We start from the raw sequence: 19,106 nt of genomic DNA, 5'->3' as shown, positions 1-19,106 counted from the left end.
AAAAACTCCTTTCTGGTTGCAACTTATGGAACCATATACGAAAATCTGAACAAGTCCTTAGAACACGAACAGTGCCTGTGCTGCCTGCCCCTCCTTGCCTCCCCCTCTCAACCCATGCCCAGGGAACCAAAGCAAGAAGCAGGGACCACGTTCCAAGGCAAGCTGATGGCCCTCAACTACCACAACCCTGCTGGCTTCAACTGAAAAACTGAAACAGAATTTAGAAACCTTATTGTTTGACTTGAAGACCAGAAAATCAAACACCACAAGATTGAAGGCAGAGGTAGTTTAAGAAACATCCACAGCAGTGACTGGTCCAAGTCCTTTGAAAAGTATCTCAGACATGTTAACTGTCCTTTCAAGATTCAAGATCAACAAGAAGTAATTGACTGGCTTCTTGGTTTAGCCGTTAGACTTGAGTATGGAGACAATGCTGAAAAATACAAGGGCTTGCTACCTGATAATACAAAAAATGCTGACAGTGTAGAGGCACTGATCAATTTGGATGTAAATAATCCTGATCTTAAGGCTGGTGTAATGGCTTTGGCTAACTTTCTTCAGATTCAGCATCTTAATGGTTACCTGGTAATGCTTAAGGCAACTCGCATTTTGGTCCAGGAGCACCTGAGCAGGATGCAGTTGCTAAAGCAAATCAAACAAAAGAGGGCTTGCCTGTTACTTTAGATAAATATATTCTTGGTTTTGACACTGGAGATGCAGTTGTTAAGGAAGTGCTCAAAATCTGTAATTGCTGCACATAGAAGAGCTCAGAGACCTACAGGCAAAAATTAATGAAGCCATAGTAGCTGTTCAGGCAATTACTGTTGATCCAAAGACAGACCACAGACAGTTGGAAGATGTACATCTTAGGATTTCAGCTTCTCACTGACTTAAGTATAGTTGGGAACCATGTACACTCTGGCATGTGTTTGGAAATCAACTGTCATATTTTTGAGGGAAGAATCCCAGAAAATTGACTATGTTCTAGAGATTTACCTTCGCTTTTGCTTTAATAAAGTTCAGCAAAGTGTGTGTGTGGGGGGGGATGAACAGCTATCCACAGGATTTTCTACATTGGTATCCATCTTTCTCAGATAATCAAGGTCTCTGCTCTCTAATATGCTCCATCCATTTTTGTGTCCCAAATCTGAGCCTAAACCAAAATCCCCAAGGAGCCATTGCATGTGAAAATATTTTAAACTCTGGCCTGTCTTAAGAACAATGCACAAGCTCCAGGGTTGAGAAGCCAGTAGGACTAATCTAGGCTCATGGTCTCCCAGGGTGTTAATACTGGAAGGGTCCCTGAAGATTATCCAGTCAAATCACCCTACTGTTACATAAGGAAACTGACACCCAGAAAGGGGAGACATTTTCTCAATGCTGTAAAAAGTCACCATATCTCCAGACAGCATAGGGCTCATTTGATGCCACACTTCCTTTTCTCCACTAATGTTCATTTTCTGAGATGCTTCTTGATGTTTATTTTCCTATTTGTTGAACATGAAAATAATCATATTACTGCAAATCCTTGAAATATGTTTGAACGTCTTCAACAAAAGCCTCTGTATTAATAAAACTCAGGAAAAAGTTTTGGTAGAACTAGGATCAAGTGGCCAACTTCTAGAGAAAGTGTTTCTGGGCATCACTGAATGACTCTTCAGAATTGAGAACAATACCCTGTCTAGAGGAGGAAAACCAGTAAGCTCCTTTTCTTCAGGTCATGCTCCCAGTTTACAAACCCGCTCCCCCTACCCCATGTGTGGTCTAGCACTTTGTTTTGTGTTAAGTAGGATTAAGTTGTTTTGGACTGATACTTTCACATCGATACAAATACATCTACATCTACAGAACAACAAAAAAGTGACTTTCATGTAGAGTTTAAGGTAAAAATTTAGTCATAAGTGACTGAGACAAACATAAGGCCAGATACACTCTAGGAGAAGAGTGTTGGCTCAGGTATGGCCTGAAATTATTGCCTCAGCACATCTGGATCATCTAGGTGACTAACAGTACAGTCCATTATTTCAGAGAGGTTATAAAAATCTATGGGCCTCACATCATGTGTAATGTGGGTGAGGTGGCAAATGTGTAAGAGTTTTTGCTTCTGCATTTCCTGATTTATAGACAGGAAAGGTAGGGACACCTGGGTGGCTTAGTCAGTTGAGCGTTAAGCCTCTGACTTTGGCTCAGGTCGTGATCTCACAGTTTGTGGGTTAGGGCTCTGCACTGAGGGTGCTGAGCCTGCTTAGGATTCTCTCTCCCTCTCTCTGCCCCTCCCCCACTTGTGTGCACAAGGTCGCTCTGTCTCAAAATAAAGAAAACTTTAAAAAAATTTTAAGAAACAGGAGAGGTGGATGGGGGTGTGTGTAATATATATTATGCCTATTAGTGAATCTGTATGCACTTGTATTGGTCTCTTGAGCAAAGAGAAGTGGCCAAAAGCTAATCTCATATACTGAAAATGGAGCCCATTCAAAATTTTGTTCAGGTCCTCAAACAATCAATGAAACCATTTTCCTTTTCCGATAAACAGATCAGGTTGTCCTATATCAAGTTGTACGGACCCATAAGTTCATTAAAAATAGGGTCATTTTCTCTGATGCAAAGATTCATGGTTTGGGGATAGTTAAAAGGAAATTCTGAAATCCTATATTCAGTGTGGGCATTTGAGACTCAGGAGCCACATTGTAGAAAAGAGCACTGCCCTGATTCAATGAAACAGTTGACAAACCAACAAACATTTGCTTGGAGCATTTTAAACCAAGCCCAATAGTCATTGTATTTTATTTAAACAGTATCTTTGTGTTTGTACATACAAATATACTATCATACAAGTGTCCGTAAAACTGTATGTAGTCTAAAAGGCTGGGGAGAAAGGAAAAGATCACAAAACAAGGCTTAGGGACGGCTGCTCCCTTCTAAGTGTAAAGCAGGCTGAGGAGATGGGAGGACATCTGTGGCGCTCCCGACAGTTCACTTCACAGTTCAGCAGCCAAGTGCGGAAGTGGAGGGAAGTTTTGATGTATAAAGTACTCACAGAGGCGTATGGACACAACCAGAAGATGCTAGATGGAAGCAGTTATGGATACTTCTAGCATGAGGGCCGGAGAGGGTCAGTGATAAGCTAGGGCAGAGATGAATAAAGTCGAGTTTCTTCATAATTTGAGGCACAAGACTGGAGAGAAAGGAATCGTAGGAAACAGCCCCGTTGGAAGAATTGGGGGTGTGATAGCAGAGACATGTTAAGGGGCATTAAGGACAGTAAAAGAAGGAAGGAGAGTTGGAGTGATGATTATTGAGTACTACCACTGGAAGAGGGTCTTGCAAGGATAATAAAGGGAGAAGGGTGTAAAGTAGGGGTCAGGAATTGCAGGGGTAAACTATGGGAAAAGACTGCGCAGACGTCAGCAGCAAAGAAAAAGAGAAGGAATGGGGTTGGGGCGTGGCCCAGAAAGGGAATGGCTCAATAGCGGGCTACGGGGTGAAAAGGAGAAGGGTGGGGAAGAGCCTGGCTGACAGCTGCTCTCAAATGGCGCCTACAGGGTTAAAAATCGGGGCGGCCAGACTAGGAAGAACTCGGTTTCCAGGGTAACGGCTCCGACAGTTCCGGCAGCGCAGGCTCGTACCATTGCGCGAGCGCGCGCGGGGGGAGCGCGGCGGGAGTGAGGGAGGGGACGCGCGAAGGAGCAGTCGGGCAGAGGGGTCCGGCCCGGACTCTACCAAACGCGCGGCCCGCCTGCTCGCTCCGGGCCCGGCGCCGAGCCGCGCTCCGGCCGCGCCGGCCGCGGCGTCCTCCGTGCCCGGGCCGGCAGCTCCCAACTGGCCGCGGACGGCGGGGGGGAGAAGGAACGTGCGCCCGGTGGCCCGGATTGGCCTCCAGGTCCCCCCGCCTGGGCGGCGGAGTGCGGGCGGCCCGGGCTGGGAGGTTTGAAAAGCGGGCGAGAGACAAAGGCAGCAGGAAGCCTCCTCGGCGCCCGGAGCCCGTGCTCGCAGCCCCCGGGGCCCCCCGGCCCGGAGCAGCAGCGGCGGCGGCCGGCGGCGGCAGTGGCAGGAGGCAGAGGATGCGGCAGGGGGCGTGGGAGCGGCGGCGGAGCGGGCGGAGCGGCGCGGCCCGAGCGCGGCGTGGTTAGACCCGAGGCGGCGGAGGCGGCGGAGGCGGCGGCCCGGCCGGGCTCGGGAGTGAGTGAGAGGGCGCCTTCCCCGCCCGGGATGTGAGGACCGAGCGGAGCCCGGGGCGGGGGGAGGGAAGGGAAGGGAGGCGAAGCCGGCAGGAAGGAAGGAAGGACGGACGGACCAGGAGGAGGAGCGGCGGCGGCGGCCGGAGCCGGAAGGCGGGGAGGAGCCGTCCGTTGGGCCCGAGGCGGCGGCGGCAGCGGCCGGGGCGAACCGCTCTTGTCGCCTCTCGGGGCAGGAGCGGCGGGGCCCGCGCCTCCTCCCCCCGGCGCCGCGGAGGGGGGAGGAGGAAGATGGAGACCCACATCTCGTGCTTGTTCCCCGAGCTGCTGGCCATGATCTTCGGCTACCTGGACGTCCGGGATAAGGGGCGCGCGGCGCAGGTGTGCACGGCCTGGCGGGACGCCGCCTACCACAAGTCGGTGTGGCGGGGGGTGGAGGCCAAGCTGCACCTGCGCCGGGCCAACCCGTCGCTGTTCCCCAGCCTGCAGGCCCGGGGTATCCGCCGTGTGCAGATCCTGAGCCTCCGCCGCAGCCTCAGCTACGTGATCCAGGGCATGGCCAACATCGAGAGCCTCAACCTAAGCGGCTGCTACAACCTCACTGACAACGGGCTGGGCCACGCGTTTGTGCAGGAGATCGGCTCCCTGCGTGCCCTGAACCTGAGTCTCTGCAAGCAGATCACCGACAGCAGCCTGGGCCGCATAGCCCAGTACCTCAAGGGCCTGGAGGTGCTGGAGCTGGGAGGTTGCAGCAACATCACCAATACCGGCCTCCTGCTCATCGCCTGGGGCCTGCAGCGCCTCAAGAGCCTTAATCTCCGCAGCTGCCGCCACCTCTCGGACGTGGGCATAGGGCACCTGGCCGGCATGACGCGCAGCGCCGCCGAGGGCTGCCTGGGCCTGGAGCAGCTTACGCTGCAGGACTGCCAGAAGCTGACTGACCTTTCTCTAAAGCACATCTCCCGGGGGCTGACGGGCCTGAGGCTCCTCAACCTCAGTTTCTGCGGGGGCATCTCGGACGCGGGCCTCCTGCACCTGTCGCACATGGGCAGCCTACGCAGCCTTAACCTGCGCTCCTGCGACAACATCAGTGACACTGGCATCATGCATCTGGCCATGGGCAGCCTTCGCCTCTCGGGGCTGGATGTGTCGTTCTGTGACAAGGTGGGGGACCAGAGTCTGGCTTACATAGCTCAGGGCCTGGACGGCCTCAAGTCCCTGTCCCTCTGCTCCTGCCACATCAGCGACGATGGCATCAACCGCATGGTGCGGCAGATGCATGGGCTGCGCACGCTCAACATCGGACAGTGTGTGCGCATCACAGACAAGGGCCTGGAGCTGATCGCGGAGCACCTGAGCCAGCTCACTGGCATAGATCTGTATGGCTGCACCCGAATCACCAAGCGCGGCCTGGAGCGCATCACGCAGCTGCCCTGCCTCAAGGTACTCAACCTAGGACTCTGGCAGATGACGGACAGTGAGAAGGTCAGGTGAGGGCAGCAGCACCTGCTCCCCTTGTCCCACCCTGTTCATCCTCCAGTCACCACCACACCTCCCCCCCCCCCCCAACACTTGACATGCACACTTACACATAGATCATTGTAGTGGATGAGATGGGGGCAGTGACACGAAGCCTCAGGCTCATTTTCTCCCTCCTCCAGCACCTCGGCCCACTATGCACCCATTCTCATTGCATCTGGGGTTCCTCTGCTACCCCTACCTTAACTCCCCTCTCTTTTTCCCTGAGGATAGAGAGATTGAATCAGCTACTTACCCACCCACTCCTCTCGGCAGGGGGATGGAGGACTGTTTGAGCTACTGTATCCCCCACTGCTTTGCATTTGGAAATGGGGGAGGGGGTGGGGAGTGACTAGTCCTTAAAACCCTGGGGAGTTGAGGAAAATGTCTGCCTTCACTTAAGCTTTCATTTGAATACTGTGATCTGGTTTTTATTTTGAAATGTATAAAGAGCAAACCCAACTACCACGGCCTTTTCACCCTTCTTCCTTCCACTTTGTAACTAATCCCAGGCTCTTTTCCTCCCTTCTCCTACAGTGCTCTGCTATTCACGTTCATTTCCTTTTTATTGTCTTTCTTTTTCTTGTTTTCATTTTTTAGAGAAATTCGAAATCACGGTCCTTTTTTTTTTCTGCTGAATATAGTCTATATATTATATATATATAAATTATATATATATACATATATATATGTCTGGCTACCTCGTTTTAGTTTACTTTTTTCTCTGAAGCCCTGGAATTCTACAAGAGAGATATTTTGAGACTGAAACATTTTTGTGCCTAGACTGGAAAGATGCCCATTGGGTTTGTACGTCCATTTTGTTTTGGCTTCTTCCCAAACCCCATCCATCCAGTGTGTCCACTTCCACATTCTGGCTAGAATTTTTTCTCCCCCTCCATTGGGATTTGAGGGCCCAATGGTGTCCATAAATCTTGACTTAATTTATAGCACAAATGTGTGGAAGAAATGAGAGTTGAACTTTTGTTTGTTTGCTTGAGACGCAGATTGTGTCTTGAAAATGATTATTATATATGCAAATTCTGCCCTACCCTCACCCTCTTCCAAGTTTCCCCACAAAAAGGTCACACAGTGAGGCTTCCTGTTGGAAGCAGAGGGGCAGAGTTGGCCTACGGAGCCCCTGGGGCTGTAACGTGAAGGGGAGGAGACTGAAACTCCTGTCTCATCTCTGTTCTGTTAATAAAATGGGAGTTTGTGGGTTTTACAAAAATCTGTTTCTAAATGGAGGAATAGATGGCTTTCTTTATTTTGGTGGGGGTTGGGACTCGTGGCTTTAAAAAAAAAATTGCTTTTGAGTAGGATGTATATTTCTGTTGGAGTTTTTGTTTGTTTATTTTTTTAGAATCCTCCACAGCAACCTGCGAGACCATGGAGTTAAAGAAACCCAGAGACCTTTATCAATTAATTGTACTGTTTGTGAATTTGTATAAATAATAACAAAGATCCTCTTAAAACGTTTATATTCTTACAGTAAAAGGTTAAACTGATATTTATATAATAAAAGAGGAAATATGAAGTATGTTTTTGAAAAAAAAAAACAAAAACAAAAAACCTTGTATCTGTGAATTATTTTGAAGGCAGTGTGTGTTTGGGCCCACGCCAAAGTAGGAGGTGCTGTTTGTGTACTCTAAGAGGAAATAAGGTATAGGGTTTGGTGCATCCTATGTGGTGTAAGCTCACAGTTAAACATTTATTCTGTATAAGGTTTACCACTGACATCTAAATGTTTTGTTTCTAGAAATGTGACTGGACTGGAGATTGGTATAATTCTTGGTTTTAAACTGTCAACAACATGGAAATTTTAAAAAGCTGAACAAAATGGAACTTTTTAAAAACGAGATCTGTAAGAGTCACGGTTTCCCCAGGGTGGAAATGAGATCGAGGGGTCCTGTTGAAAAATGGCTCATGGGATGTGGAAGTGGGGGAGAAAGAGGGGTTTCTTTCCACTCTGAGTGGGTGTGGGGAGGATGTGAAATGGTGAAGGGTGGAGGGAACTGAAGCCATTGTTCAGAAAGTTAAAAGAGCGCTGTCCTTGCTCGCTCTCTCTCTTGCTCACTCATGCATGCTGAATCTCACAGTGTGAGTGAGGGTCCTAGTGGAGAGGAGGAAGGCAGTTCAGCCCCTCTTTTTAACATTCTCCTCCAGGCCTGGCTGTATTTAAGCACTTTCCTGGGGGATGGGGAGGTTGGCCAGGAGTTCTTGCACATTTGCATTTTAAGCACTTCCAGCTCTGAAGCTGGCCACTCCATCCACTGTGGTGAGGGTTCTTAGACAGAATTCTTCAGGGCAGATAAATGAATACCAACAATTCTAGCAAAGAGTTCCCTTTGGTAGACGTTAACTAAATAATCGACACCCTGTGGTTGGGCTGTGGAAGTGGAAAGGTATAAGCGCTCAAACAGTGGAGCAGTGCATATTCCTGGTTTCACATAGGTCTTTCTCGTTGTTTCTGAGATTTTTTTTAAACCAAAAATACTGATCCCAGCAAGAGATAGTAAGAGTGGTATAAAACTTTCCTGCAAAGACCCCTCTTTCCAGGAAGAGAGCTAGAACCCAAGTTTCTCTCGGGGTAAGGTTGTTTTGTAAAATTTCCAAGCTTTCTGCTGGAGCCTATCACAAAAGCTGCATTGTTCCTTTTTGGAGAGCTATCACAATTGGGTCTAATTGAGCCTGACACTAGATCCATCTTCCTTTTCTTTGGGGAAGGTGTGGATCTCTTTCTTCCCTCTTAGGTTGCAAGTGCTTATGGCCTGGGGCGGGGGGTCGGGGGGGGGGGGTGATGTGTGAACCCTAATAAGAAGTCTGGACTTGGAATTAGGGTCAGCTTTCTGATTTGGCACTATAATGCATGAAGGTTCCATAAGCTCTAAGTTCCTTAGAGGATCTTTCTTTCTCCCAGACTGCATGACTGTACAGATTCAGTCCATCAAAATTTGAGCACCTCCTAAGTCTTAGACTCTGTGCTCACATTCTTCATTTTAATACACAGTCCTACCAACTAACAGGAAGTTTTCCACTTTTCTGTTTGGTTTTGTTTTTTACTTGCAAGGCTAAATAAATATAAGCCTGATTAAAGGTCGGTGAATGAATGTTTGAAAGTTAAGATCATGGGCCTACTGTCCTCATGCTGAACTGGGTATGCTTACTATATCTGGAGTGTCTCTGGAAACGATGAATAAACCATTTACTTTCATCAGTCAAGGTTAACTGTTTATCTCTCAACCTTCATGGGTAGAAAGAAATGAGTATGTGTTGAGAACCTATGGTATGCTTTGCATGGTACCTGAATATTTCTCCTTTTAGTCTTCAAAGCAACCTGTTGAAACAGGTATCCTTATTTCCAGATAAGGCATACTACTTGCCTTAAGTCACCCAGCCACTAATTGAGGGGAACCAGGACTCAAACCAAGTCCAGTTCCAAAGTCCAGCTCCCTTCCGTACCTGAGAAGGTTTAGTTACTGATCGTACCTTGGTTTCCAGTAAGGTGACCTCACAGAAATGAGTGGCAGCTGATTGATCACAGCGTGGACAAGCTCATGCCACAGGGCACTACTTAAAGGGAATATGGGTGGATCCAATCTCCGCCATACCTACAGGAATTAGAAGCACTAAAGAAAATGATAAGATGTTTTGTGGGCGCTACAAAAGTTAAAAAGCACTTCAGGGCAACTTTTAGAATAACAGGAAAACCTGGTTCAGGTATTTGCTGAAACTTCAGAAGTGAACAACCAAAATAGGACCTTAGTGTAAACTTTATCATCTAGAAGTAATAAACCTCATAGAAACTGGGTAGTGGTGAGGACAGGGCTCCACATACCTTTCTTTTCTGAGCCTCATTGGGCAATAGCCCTTGAAGTCTGTCTGGAAAAGATTATCAGTGCAACCTCACTGGGGTTCAGACAGTTTCTGCAGCCCCATAAGGACCATGCTAGGCCTCTAGCTAGAAGTGCTGGGCATTGTTGCATGATGCTCCCTGCTGTGGACTCCCTCCTGTGGGATTCCTCAGTCCTAAAGTGGGGGAGCCCCCCCCCCCCACCCCACACCTGATTTACCCCACATTTGGCAACAGAGACAGGGATGCTTGCCTAACTTACAGCCTGTCTTTAAATAGTTTAGAAAATTCAAACTGATCATACTCTTTCCTGATTCAAATCAACAAAGATCTGAAAAAGCAAATGTTTCTTTCATTGGAGTTTCCTTTTAAAGGTAAGGACTTTTCTCTTTAAAAAGGACACTTGATATGGAAACTGAAGTATGGCCTGTTCCCTAAATCCTGGTGCTTTCCTGCAGCAGTTACTAGATAGACGCTGGTCTCAGAATTAGTAAAACCTTTTTTACTTTTGACTTAGAAAATGTGAACTCAAGTTTTCAAAGGGGAAAGGTATGGCCCCCAGAGACCACTGTGTTTTCAAGGAATAAGAACCTCTTGATTAAAAGATCAGATTTGTAAAACAAAACCAAGACCTCATGCAGCCTCTGACAACCGTCTTTTGCCAGTCCCCTGAAAGGGGGAGCCCCTGGCCTCTGCTCTCAGCTGCCCTGCTGGAGAAAGGGAGGCTACAGTAAGTCATGTATCAGTCGCCCTCTCTGGTGCCCTTCTCTTCCCTGCATCTCACATCACTCCCTTTTAAGATCATTCTATCCACTTAGTAGAGGGCAAGACCTAAACTCTGTATGCCTCTGAACTCCTATGGAGGCAGGGGTGAGGCTTTCTGATAAGATAATGTGGAGCACAGGATTAGAAACTGGAAAGCTATGGTCAAACACAGGCCTGTGCTTGGGTCGCATATCTTGTTTTTGTTCCAATATGATGTAGCAAGTTAAAATATTTTGAAAAGTGAATGGTATCAAACAGATAAGACATTCATATTTGGGTCACTGGCAACTACTAGTTTAGAACTTAGCAAAGGTAAGTGCACAGCTGGAAAGAGCATGTACTTTCAGGTCTTGCATAGAAAACGAGTATTTCTAGACAATGAGTAAATTTAAATGTCCACAAATGATCAGTTTCAGTCTTTTCCTCTTTTCCAGGGATTGCTCTGATTTTGCCTGGTGGAGTTGCCTGTACCAACCCAGAACATTTGGTACTATGTAAAGTCGAGTCTTCCGGTTAAGGTGGAAGAGAAAGTAAGCTTGAGATCTTAACTGTGCAGCACTAGTGTGGGGGTGGTATGTTGAGCATCCCCACAAATAAAACAAAACAGAAGTGGAATTCCTCTGCTTGCTGTTTGTTAACCCAGAAAAGTGCACATTCTTTTCTTAAAAAAAGACTTCTGTTTTTATTATCTCATTGTGCTTAGACTGTAATTGTGTAAAACACAAATGCCACATATCCTTGTAAGTTCACTTTTATTTGTGATGGTGGAAAATAGTGTCAGTTGCAAAGAAAAGAATGAGGTCTTCTGCAGCAGCAAAGAAACAAGAGGGGACAGTGTTAGGGACGTGAATGCAACCTGCTGGAAGAATTTAGTCATGACACAGTGTTCACTTTCTGTCTCAAATGTTTGTTTTCACAAATCTGGTTGATACTGCACAGTTGATTTTATAAATGGGGAGAGAGGCTTGACAAAGGTAAGAGGGTTTTGCCACGGTGATATGAGGAGTACTTATCAGAACCGACTGCTGCAGACTTGACTGACCACCTCAGAGGGTGATAAGCATGCAGGTAGCTCTTTGATCTTTCCCTGAGGTATTGTAAAGGGCCACCCTAACCCCTGGCTTCAGAAAGGTGCTAAACCAGGGCCTGTTTTCATTGGGAGTAGGGAAAAAACAAAAACAAAAACAAACCCCACCAACTGCTGAAAGTTACTACTATTTAATATGTATTATTACGTTGTGCAAACTTAGATATGTCTTGTCAGCATCATATATAGAGTTATTTGAGAAGCTGGAAAACTAGTGCAAGTTGGGAAAGGGCTCTAGGGTACTGAAGTAGCTAGTAGTGTTAAATCTGTTCCCTGTTGTCCTCAGAGGAATTGAGCCAGTTTCCAGAACACTGCTTTGTCACAAATAGTGATGCGAAGTACGAATGCTGTAAGTCTGTGCTGGTGTTAAGAGTTCGCACATGTTCAGCACACTACAATGCCTGTCACACAATCCTTATAAAGTAGAATCAAGTTGCAGGATCACCAGCTATTTCCTCTTCATTCAAAGGTAAAAAGGCTTGACTTACCAGATGTTTTAGTTACAAATCCCTCTTGTCCAGAAAGAGTACAAGGGTCTAATTTGTTAGTATCAGGCACTCTGTTATGTTTATTGCTCTTCAGTTTATGTAATCCACACTCCAGAAGGACGGGGCCTCGCACACAGCTGTCTGTCAGTAATTACTACTCATATCATGGATTCGAGTCACTGGACCTGGCCTGTGGGAAAATCATTCTTTGAGACCAGATTAACTTGTTATAAATAGCAAGGGATAACTCAGCACGGCTTGCAAGTACTATTTTCCTCATCTGAAAAGAATATGAAAATGTTTGCAAACATCCATAATAATATTTCTCCTTAGGAAATCCTTACCCTAAACTGGCATTTTAATGCACACATTTGTGTGCTACCATTTGCTTTTTGAGAAATGGTCTCTAAATAGGGAGGAACCAAAAGAATTAGTCATAATATTCCTAGAATCTTTAGTAAAATCACTGAGGCTAAAAGTGGACAGATGGATGAAATAAGGGAGGAATTAACAACAGTTATGCCTCTCAAATTCTTAATGTTCTTAGATGGAAGGCAACTAATTTGCACCTTCCATTATACTTCAGTGTTTTAAACCTTAGCTTCATAGCTCAAAAGCTCCCTACTGTGAACCAAAAAAACAACAACAAAAAAGAGGACCAGACCAGTAGGTGTGTCCAAAGGAAACAACATGGAAATGAAAAAATTAAAGTGATAATTTCTAGCTCTTCTAGTTCATTCCAAATACACACAATTTAGAGAGTTTCAGGAATACTCTGTAAAAATGGTCTGACCAGATTCTCTGATGTAAGCTTTATCAGGCTCACAGCTTGCTGCTGCAGGAAGCAGACAAGGTCTCCTCATTCTGTGAATCTGGAATAGATGACTGGCTCTTCCAACCCTAGCTGACGTCTGTGCACTTTAGCCAGATGCCCTGCCATTGTACTCAGAGTCAACTGGCGACAATTAGAGCAGCATGGCCCAAAGGAAGACAGCTGCCCTATCTTCTTCCCACACATGAAGGTCTAAATTTCAGTGGACTCACAAGAGGAGCCTCAGAAATTCACTTGAGTAAGTACGACATAGGATTTAGCAGCAAACAGCCTCATTACTGCTTAGTTTAGAAACAGAAATTGAGTCGGTAGAGCATGCAACTCTTGATCTTGGGGTTTTAAGTTCAAGCCCCACGTTGAGTATAGAGATTACTTAAAAATAGAATCTTTTTAAAAAATTGAAAAAATGCATATATGCGAGTTAGGAGACAGAAGTCAAGCACTACATTTTACTGAAAGGCAGGGGTGGAAAATAAATGTTGACTTCTTCTACATTGCTCCTTGACCTTCCCCCTCCCCGCAAAAAACAAGAAACCTCTCCCACTCACCTAAGACTGATCCTCCCCACTGTGACACAGCTATGAATCAGGTTTACACCAGTATCAGAGGTAGCTGGGAGTCCAACCTTGTATTTTTCTTTCCCGCTAGTCTACTAAGATGATTTTAAGATCCACTATAAGGCAGAAAAATAGAGCATAGTTACTACAAATGAATGGAAATTTGTTTTCCAATGTGGAAGATGGAAAGTAGAAAGAGGAAACGTATTTATCCACAAAGCCTGCAAGCCCTATGTTTTGTCAGCAGGCGGCAGCATTGTCTGCGAATTGGAGGTTATTTCCAGTGGGGCGCCCAAACCTTCCCCCTCAGACAAATGCCCTCCAGTCACCACCCCCACCCCATCTTCCCCCCAACCCAAAGAATTTCCCCAGGGTCTAAGAGCTGACAAAGGAGGGATTATTACCAAAAAAGATGAAATTAAATTTTAAAACATCAGTGAAGCTCTTCAAAGGAGCCCAGGTGTACAGCACTTTGTTCTCTGAGCAAGGTAACAGATGTGACCTCAGAAAGGTTCCCTGATTTAGCTCACAGTGCTCTGCTTTTGGAGGCTGTGGGAATCAAACATCAATTTCTAATTTTTCTTAAAGACCATCTTGTACAAATCTGGTTAGATTGTCATATTTGGGAAGTTTGGGAAAACAAATGGGCTGAAATTTTAGTCATACGTGGAGAGAGTTTTTTTTTTTTAATTTTTTAAAATGTTTTTATTTTTATTTTTGAGACAGAGAGACAGAGCATGAGCAGGGGAGGGGCAGAGAGAGAGGGAGACAGAATCCAAAGCAGGCTCCAGGCTCCAAGCTGTCAGCACAGACCCCGATGCAGGGCTCGAACTCATGGACTGTGAGATCATGACCTGAGCTGAAGTTGAACGTCCAACCGACTGAGAGAGGTGCCCCCCTGGAGTTTTAACAGCAAGAGTAGAAGTTCTGGCTTTTTTTATGGCAAAAAAAAAAAAGCGCATATCATCTGTAATGAAAAATTCTAAAGAGCCTTTGAGGAAAAACAAAAGTATTTTTTAAATGTTAGGAGTGTCTATTTCTATTACAAAATGAGCATCTTTATTACAGATGAAGGCATTTTCATAAAATCTAAAGGAATCTATGACATTGAAAATGTTTAAGAGCCTGATAAAGGTGTGAGGTTGCTCACATATCTAAATTCCTCCTATGGAAAACAGACATTAGGAAAAGGTAGGAGAAATTAAAACAAAAAGAAAAGAACTTCTAAGCCAAGTTGGCCAGATTCCATAAACCACACAATAAGGGGCAGGCTGAGGGCTGGAGAGGCCTGAGGGCTCTTGCTGTCCAGGTGCTCCGTAGTCTGGCCTCAGGGAATCAAAGCGGGATCTGAAGAGCAGTTGGTGCAAACATGGAATGAAAATGTGGGAGGTGGAAGGTGGCTACTTCTACCAAGCTGCATCCACGGTGGAGGACACAGCTTTACTAGCTAATACAGAGGATAGTTTGGGTTGGAGAATGAGAGAAAAGGAAAAACTTCTGGAACTCAGGGCCCAGCCACGAAGCAAATTAGCAATCCCGACATCATCCATGAATGTCTTACAAAAGCAGAAAATCTCCCCAGACAGCTCTACGGACATTGCAGCTGAAATGTGCCATTTTTAGGTGACCATGCCAAGCACAGCCTGAGGGACAGCAACCCAAATAAAAGAGGTGGTAGCAAGGCCGGGGAGCCTGCATCCCTCCATGTGAGGCTAAGGACAAGACAACACGGGGCAGGCTGAGGAGCCAGAATAACCAAGAGCGATTGCAATGAAATTAAGTGAGGGAAAGCACAGACTAACGACTCGCAGTTTCTCAGGACGGTCGTTGAAAGGAACTAGCAGGGTTGCTCTTTGATTCACAGCCTCCAAGAACAGCTCTCCTGGGCTAGCACACATCTTCAAAAGACAGGCCCTCTTGCTTTGTGTGAATCCGACTTGAGACAAACATTCCGGCTACCAGGCCACAAGGCTGGCCTGAGGTGAGCCCGAGGCTGAGGATGTGCATGGAAGGTGACGGCCCTGTGCACCTGCCAGCACCCTGCTCCGACACAGGGGCCACCCCACCCCCCACAGCCGTCAGCGTCTGCGGTCAGGAGAGCGGTATGTTCTATCCCGCATCCTGGTTGTACAGGGAAAGCAAGCTAGGGCGACAGTGTACACGGGGAGAAACAGAAAACAGGCGTTTCCAGGGCCACTGGCAAGTGACATCCCTCACACGGGCCCTACAGGCAGCGGTTGGCTCCAGTGGCCTGAACGCTGCCTACCAGCTGCCTACCAGCTCCACACGGCTCAGCTTTCCATGCTCCGTTCCAGCAAAGAAGGTATTGCGACAACTCTAGTAACCCAAGAAGACAATTTCAGGTAACTCCGCAAGCCCTGACCCAAGAGGGCTGCCAGTCCACACAGCCAGACTACTTATTTGCACACAGGGCAGCCACTGCCGCTGCTCTCCTAACCTTCTTCTGTCCCCTCTGTTGCTGCCCCACAGAAATAAAGGTGTCTACACACACATCCACGTCCTTAATTTAAAGTGATCCAGGGGCGCCTGGGTGGCTCAGTCGGTTAAGCGTCCGACTTCAGCCAGGTCACGATCTCGCGGTCTGTGAGTTCGAGCCCCGCGTCGGGCTCTGGGCTGACGGCTCAGAGCCTGGAGCTGCTTCCAATTCTGTCTCCCTCTCTCTCTGCCCCTCCCCCATTCATGCTCTGTCTCTCTCTCTGTCTCAAAAATAAATAAACATTTAAAAAAAAAATTTTTAAGTGATCCAGCACAGCCCCTTCCAGGCTCCTTGAGTTCTGGTTGCCCCGTCTACAGAGAGTGTAAAGAGGGGCCCAGAGAGTGGTGTATGTGTGTGTGTTGTGGGGGGAGGGTTCCAGTGATACAGAGGCACATAACCTACAATGAAGCACGTCTGGGGCCTCTCATATACCACCCAGCATGTACCCTGCATTTTTCTTGCAATCCTCCTTCATTTGGGTTGCCTCGCACTTGATGCCCTGGAGGTAAAGCCCCATGGACCATTCCTGAGCCCGGCAGCTCCCACTCCTGTGCCCACTCCTGCCTCTACACCTGCCAGGGAATTGCAGAGAAACCACAGCACTTGTGCGCAGGGCTGCAGACACCTTCCCACCCCTCCACCAGTGCCCAGAACAAGCCTGCTAATGCTAATCTACCCCCTCACTTGCAGCTCAACAGCTTTTCTCCTTTAAGCCCCTGATAATGGTTTTACTAAAATCCCCTTTTGATGGAAAAAAATCCCAGCTGGACATTTCAGGCCTCAGCACAATGTACAAGGCCGCGGGTCCCTTTCCCGACCTCACAAAGGCCTCTAATCAAGTGGAAAATGTGCTAGAGGCCAGAGGTTTGGGTCTGCAATTATTTTTTAAGGGATTACTAGAGAAGAATAGGGGGCAGCAAAGGACCCCCCCCCCCACTTTGTTTTCCATTTGGTCCTTCTCTTAGACATATTGAACCAGTACAGCCGTCCAGTTCCCCAAGCCCAAGAGCCCCATGCCTCCCTTCCCTGGTGGAAGGGTGTCATCTCTGAACGCCATCTCTTCAAAAAGAGAGGGTTTGGAAGCAATACGCAGGTCCTATTCTGACCCCATTTAAGCCCTTATTTATAAAACCACCATAGAACAGGATCTCGTGGGTGAGGAGAGCACTCATTCATTAACCTCTAACCCCCACTCTATATGCAGAGGGGAGAGTTCACACCATGTCCATACACTGCTAAGATTGGGAGCATTCACTAGGGCTTCCCAGGCTTTGGAGGGCAAGAGGTCATGTTCCCAATCTTGCCAGATATCCTTCTTCTTATTTATATACATTGACCCTTCCCCTCAACACAGAGCAAATATCCATGAAAGTCCTAATGCAAATCATAGATGAAAATATAAAACCCCAACCATTCTTAATAGCCTATTTAAAAAAGTACACTATGGAAGACAGTTTTCTTCTCTCAATATTTTCATGCTACATAAATGCTCATTAAGGGCTGAGAAATGAACATTTCAGGTTGGTCCTAAATTCACATCATTCTATTTCAGCACAGAGAGACTGCTGCTCATCCTTCTAAACCTAGCTGGTGAGTGATGTATGCAAATACCCAGTAAAAAGGAAATGATCACAATTCCTAAACTCATTCTGGGATGATCAAGGATTAGGCTGGTCAGCTCTGAAAGTTAGAAGTCAGCATATGTTGCAAAATAAATACCAGGCTGAGTAATAATTTTCAGGTCCTTTCTTCAAAGTCCCTAAAATATCTCTAGTCAAAAGCAAAAACCAAAAAATTCCAAACCAAACCAATAAACAAAAACCAAAAAACCAAAAAAAAACTCCTGTCTGTTTTCATCAGTATAAATGCCTTATTGATATATTTTGCCTTATTGATTTTTCAGTTTTCCCTAAAACCCTAAGCAATAGAGAACCAGATGGATAAAAGCACAATTATTATATTTAATTTATTACATTTAATACTAACACCATAGCAGTACATTATGTTGGCCTTCATACTTCTTTTGGTGGGTGTTGCAGGAGGAGGGGGCCATATAGTTTCCCTAAAGAAACTCTACCCTCTGGAGTCCTCTCACCAGATAATGACAGACAGGCTTGCTGAATCACTTCTGCTGGTTATCAAAATATTGTGACAGCTTTCTCCAGGAGCGAATAATCTTCACCCTGCTTTACATGAGGATGAACTTGTTCAGTAAGGTGAAGTGATACATTCAAGGGCATCAGAGAGGACAGTGGACTATCTCTAAAGAAGAGTCTAAGTGGGCCTGGCTCCTTAAAGAAAGAGCAAATCATGAGGTAAGTCTGCCTTACAGGTAGAGTTGTTCCAAATCTTCCTCTCCCGGATACGCTTCCCGAATCATTACTCAGAATGCCTGTTTGCTTCTTTGCTGGGCTTATCAGTATTATCTTAATACTCATCACTATTCTTATGCTTCTCCACCCTCTTAACATACTATATGGAACAAAGTATGGGTTGTTTCAGAAGTCACTCTTCCTACCAAAATCAGTTTGGGAAAGGGTAAAATAGCAATTTGAAAACAGTAATTTGTTAAAACAGTGATGACAATGCATCTCCGATTTTTCAGGGCGGTTGAATATTGGGATGTAAACATCTTTCAGACTCTTATTAGATCACAAAAGTATGTAAAAACCAACCTAAGACCATTCAGAAAAGAAGATGACCACAATTAGAACTAAGAAGTACAAAGTGTGGGCTTTCAAATTAACTAGCAGAAAATTTTGTTCAAGGCCTCCTGAGAGAAGGAAATTATATCTTGAGGCTGAAATGTTATCGGTCCAGAGTTCACTGTGTCTAGCTGGCATACCTAAAATAGTTGGGAAGTGCCCTTGAATCCATGGAGAAAATATGAAGTATTCTTCAGATTGCACCAGGCAGGGTAGCCAAGGGGGAGAAATGGAGCCTCGTTTCTCTACAGTGTTTTTCTCTAGATCCTTCTCTCATGCTCTTAATAACCAAGGTCTGTACCTAACTCCTGCTCAAATCACCTGTGCTGTATTGCTTCTTATTTCTGAAATTCTCCCTGTGCACTCATTTTCCATTATTATGGGCACACTTATCATCTGGTTCACCTAACTCCCTAAACCACCGCTTCCATGCCTAACAATCTGGTTTCAGCAACCACAGACCCTGCTTGGGATTGCTGTGCACCTGACTCTGGTTCCCTGCTTCCCCTGCTCTGCCCCAGCACCTCCCAACAGCTATGGAACTTTCCAGAATCATCCAGATTGTTGGTGGCCAGATGAGTGACAACTGCCATGACTATATTTGATTGGCAATCTTGACACCACAGTTTATT

General features: G+C 46.1%; 2 protein-coding genes and 1 pseudogene across 7 annotated transcripts in view; 2 read left to right on the top strand and 1 right to left on the bottom strand.

The window, feature by feature from the left end:
• Window positions 1–19,106, bottom strand: part of WNT5B (Wnt family member 5B) — a 104,882-nt gene that overhangs the window by 44,580 nt on the left and 41,196 nt on the right. The window lies entirely within an intron of this gene.
• Window positions 55–4,183, top strand: LOC131483717 (RNA transcription, translation and transport factor protein-like; annotated as a pseudogene).
• Window positions 3,642–11,001, top strand: FBXL14 (F-box and leucine rich repeat protein 14). Of its 6 annotated transcripts, none has more exons than XM_058744161.1 (3): window positions 3,643–4,179; window positions 4,658–5,665; window positions 7,054–8,907. In XM_058744161.1, the coding sequence occupies exons 2-3, from the start codon at window positions 4,731–4,733 to the stop codon at window positions 7,139–7,141; spliced, it is 1,023 nt and encodes a 340-aa protein (XP_058600144.1). In that variant the 5' UTR covers window positions 3,643–4,179; window positions 4,658–4,730; the 3' UTR covers window positions 7,142–8,907. The 6 variants fall into 6 exon arrangements, with proteins under 6 accessions (XP_058600141.1, XP_058600139.1, XP_058600144.1 ...); XM_058744160.1 differs by having other exon boundaries at window positions 3,643–4,556; XM_058744158.1 differs by having other exon boundaries at window positions 3,642–5,618.

Source organism: Neofelis nebulosa, chromosome 8 (assembly GCF_028018385.1).
Source record: "Neofelis nebulosa isolate mNeoNeb1 chromosome 8, mNeoNeb1.pri, whole genome shotgun sequence".
Taxonomy (NCBI): domain Eukaryota; kingdom Metazoa; phylum Chordata; class Mammalia; order Carnivora; family Felidae; genus Neofelis; species Neofelis nebulosa.
Note: the sequence above shows the minus strand (reverse complement) of the source record. Positions and strands in the feature narration are given on the sequence as shown.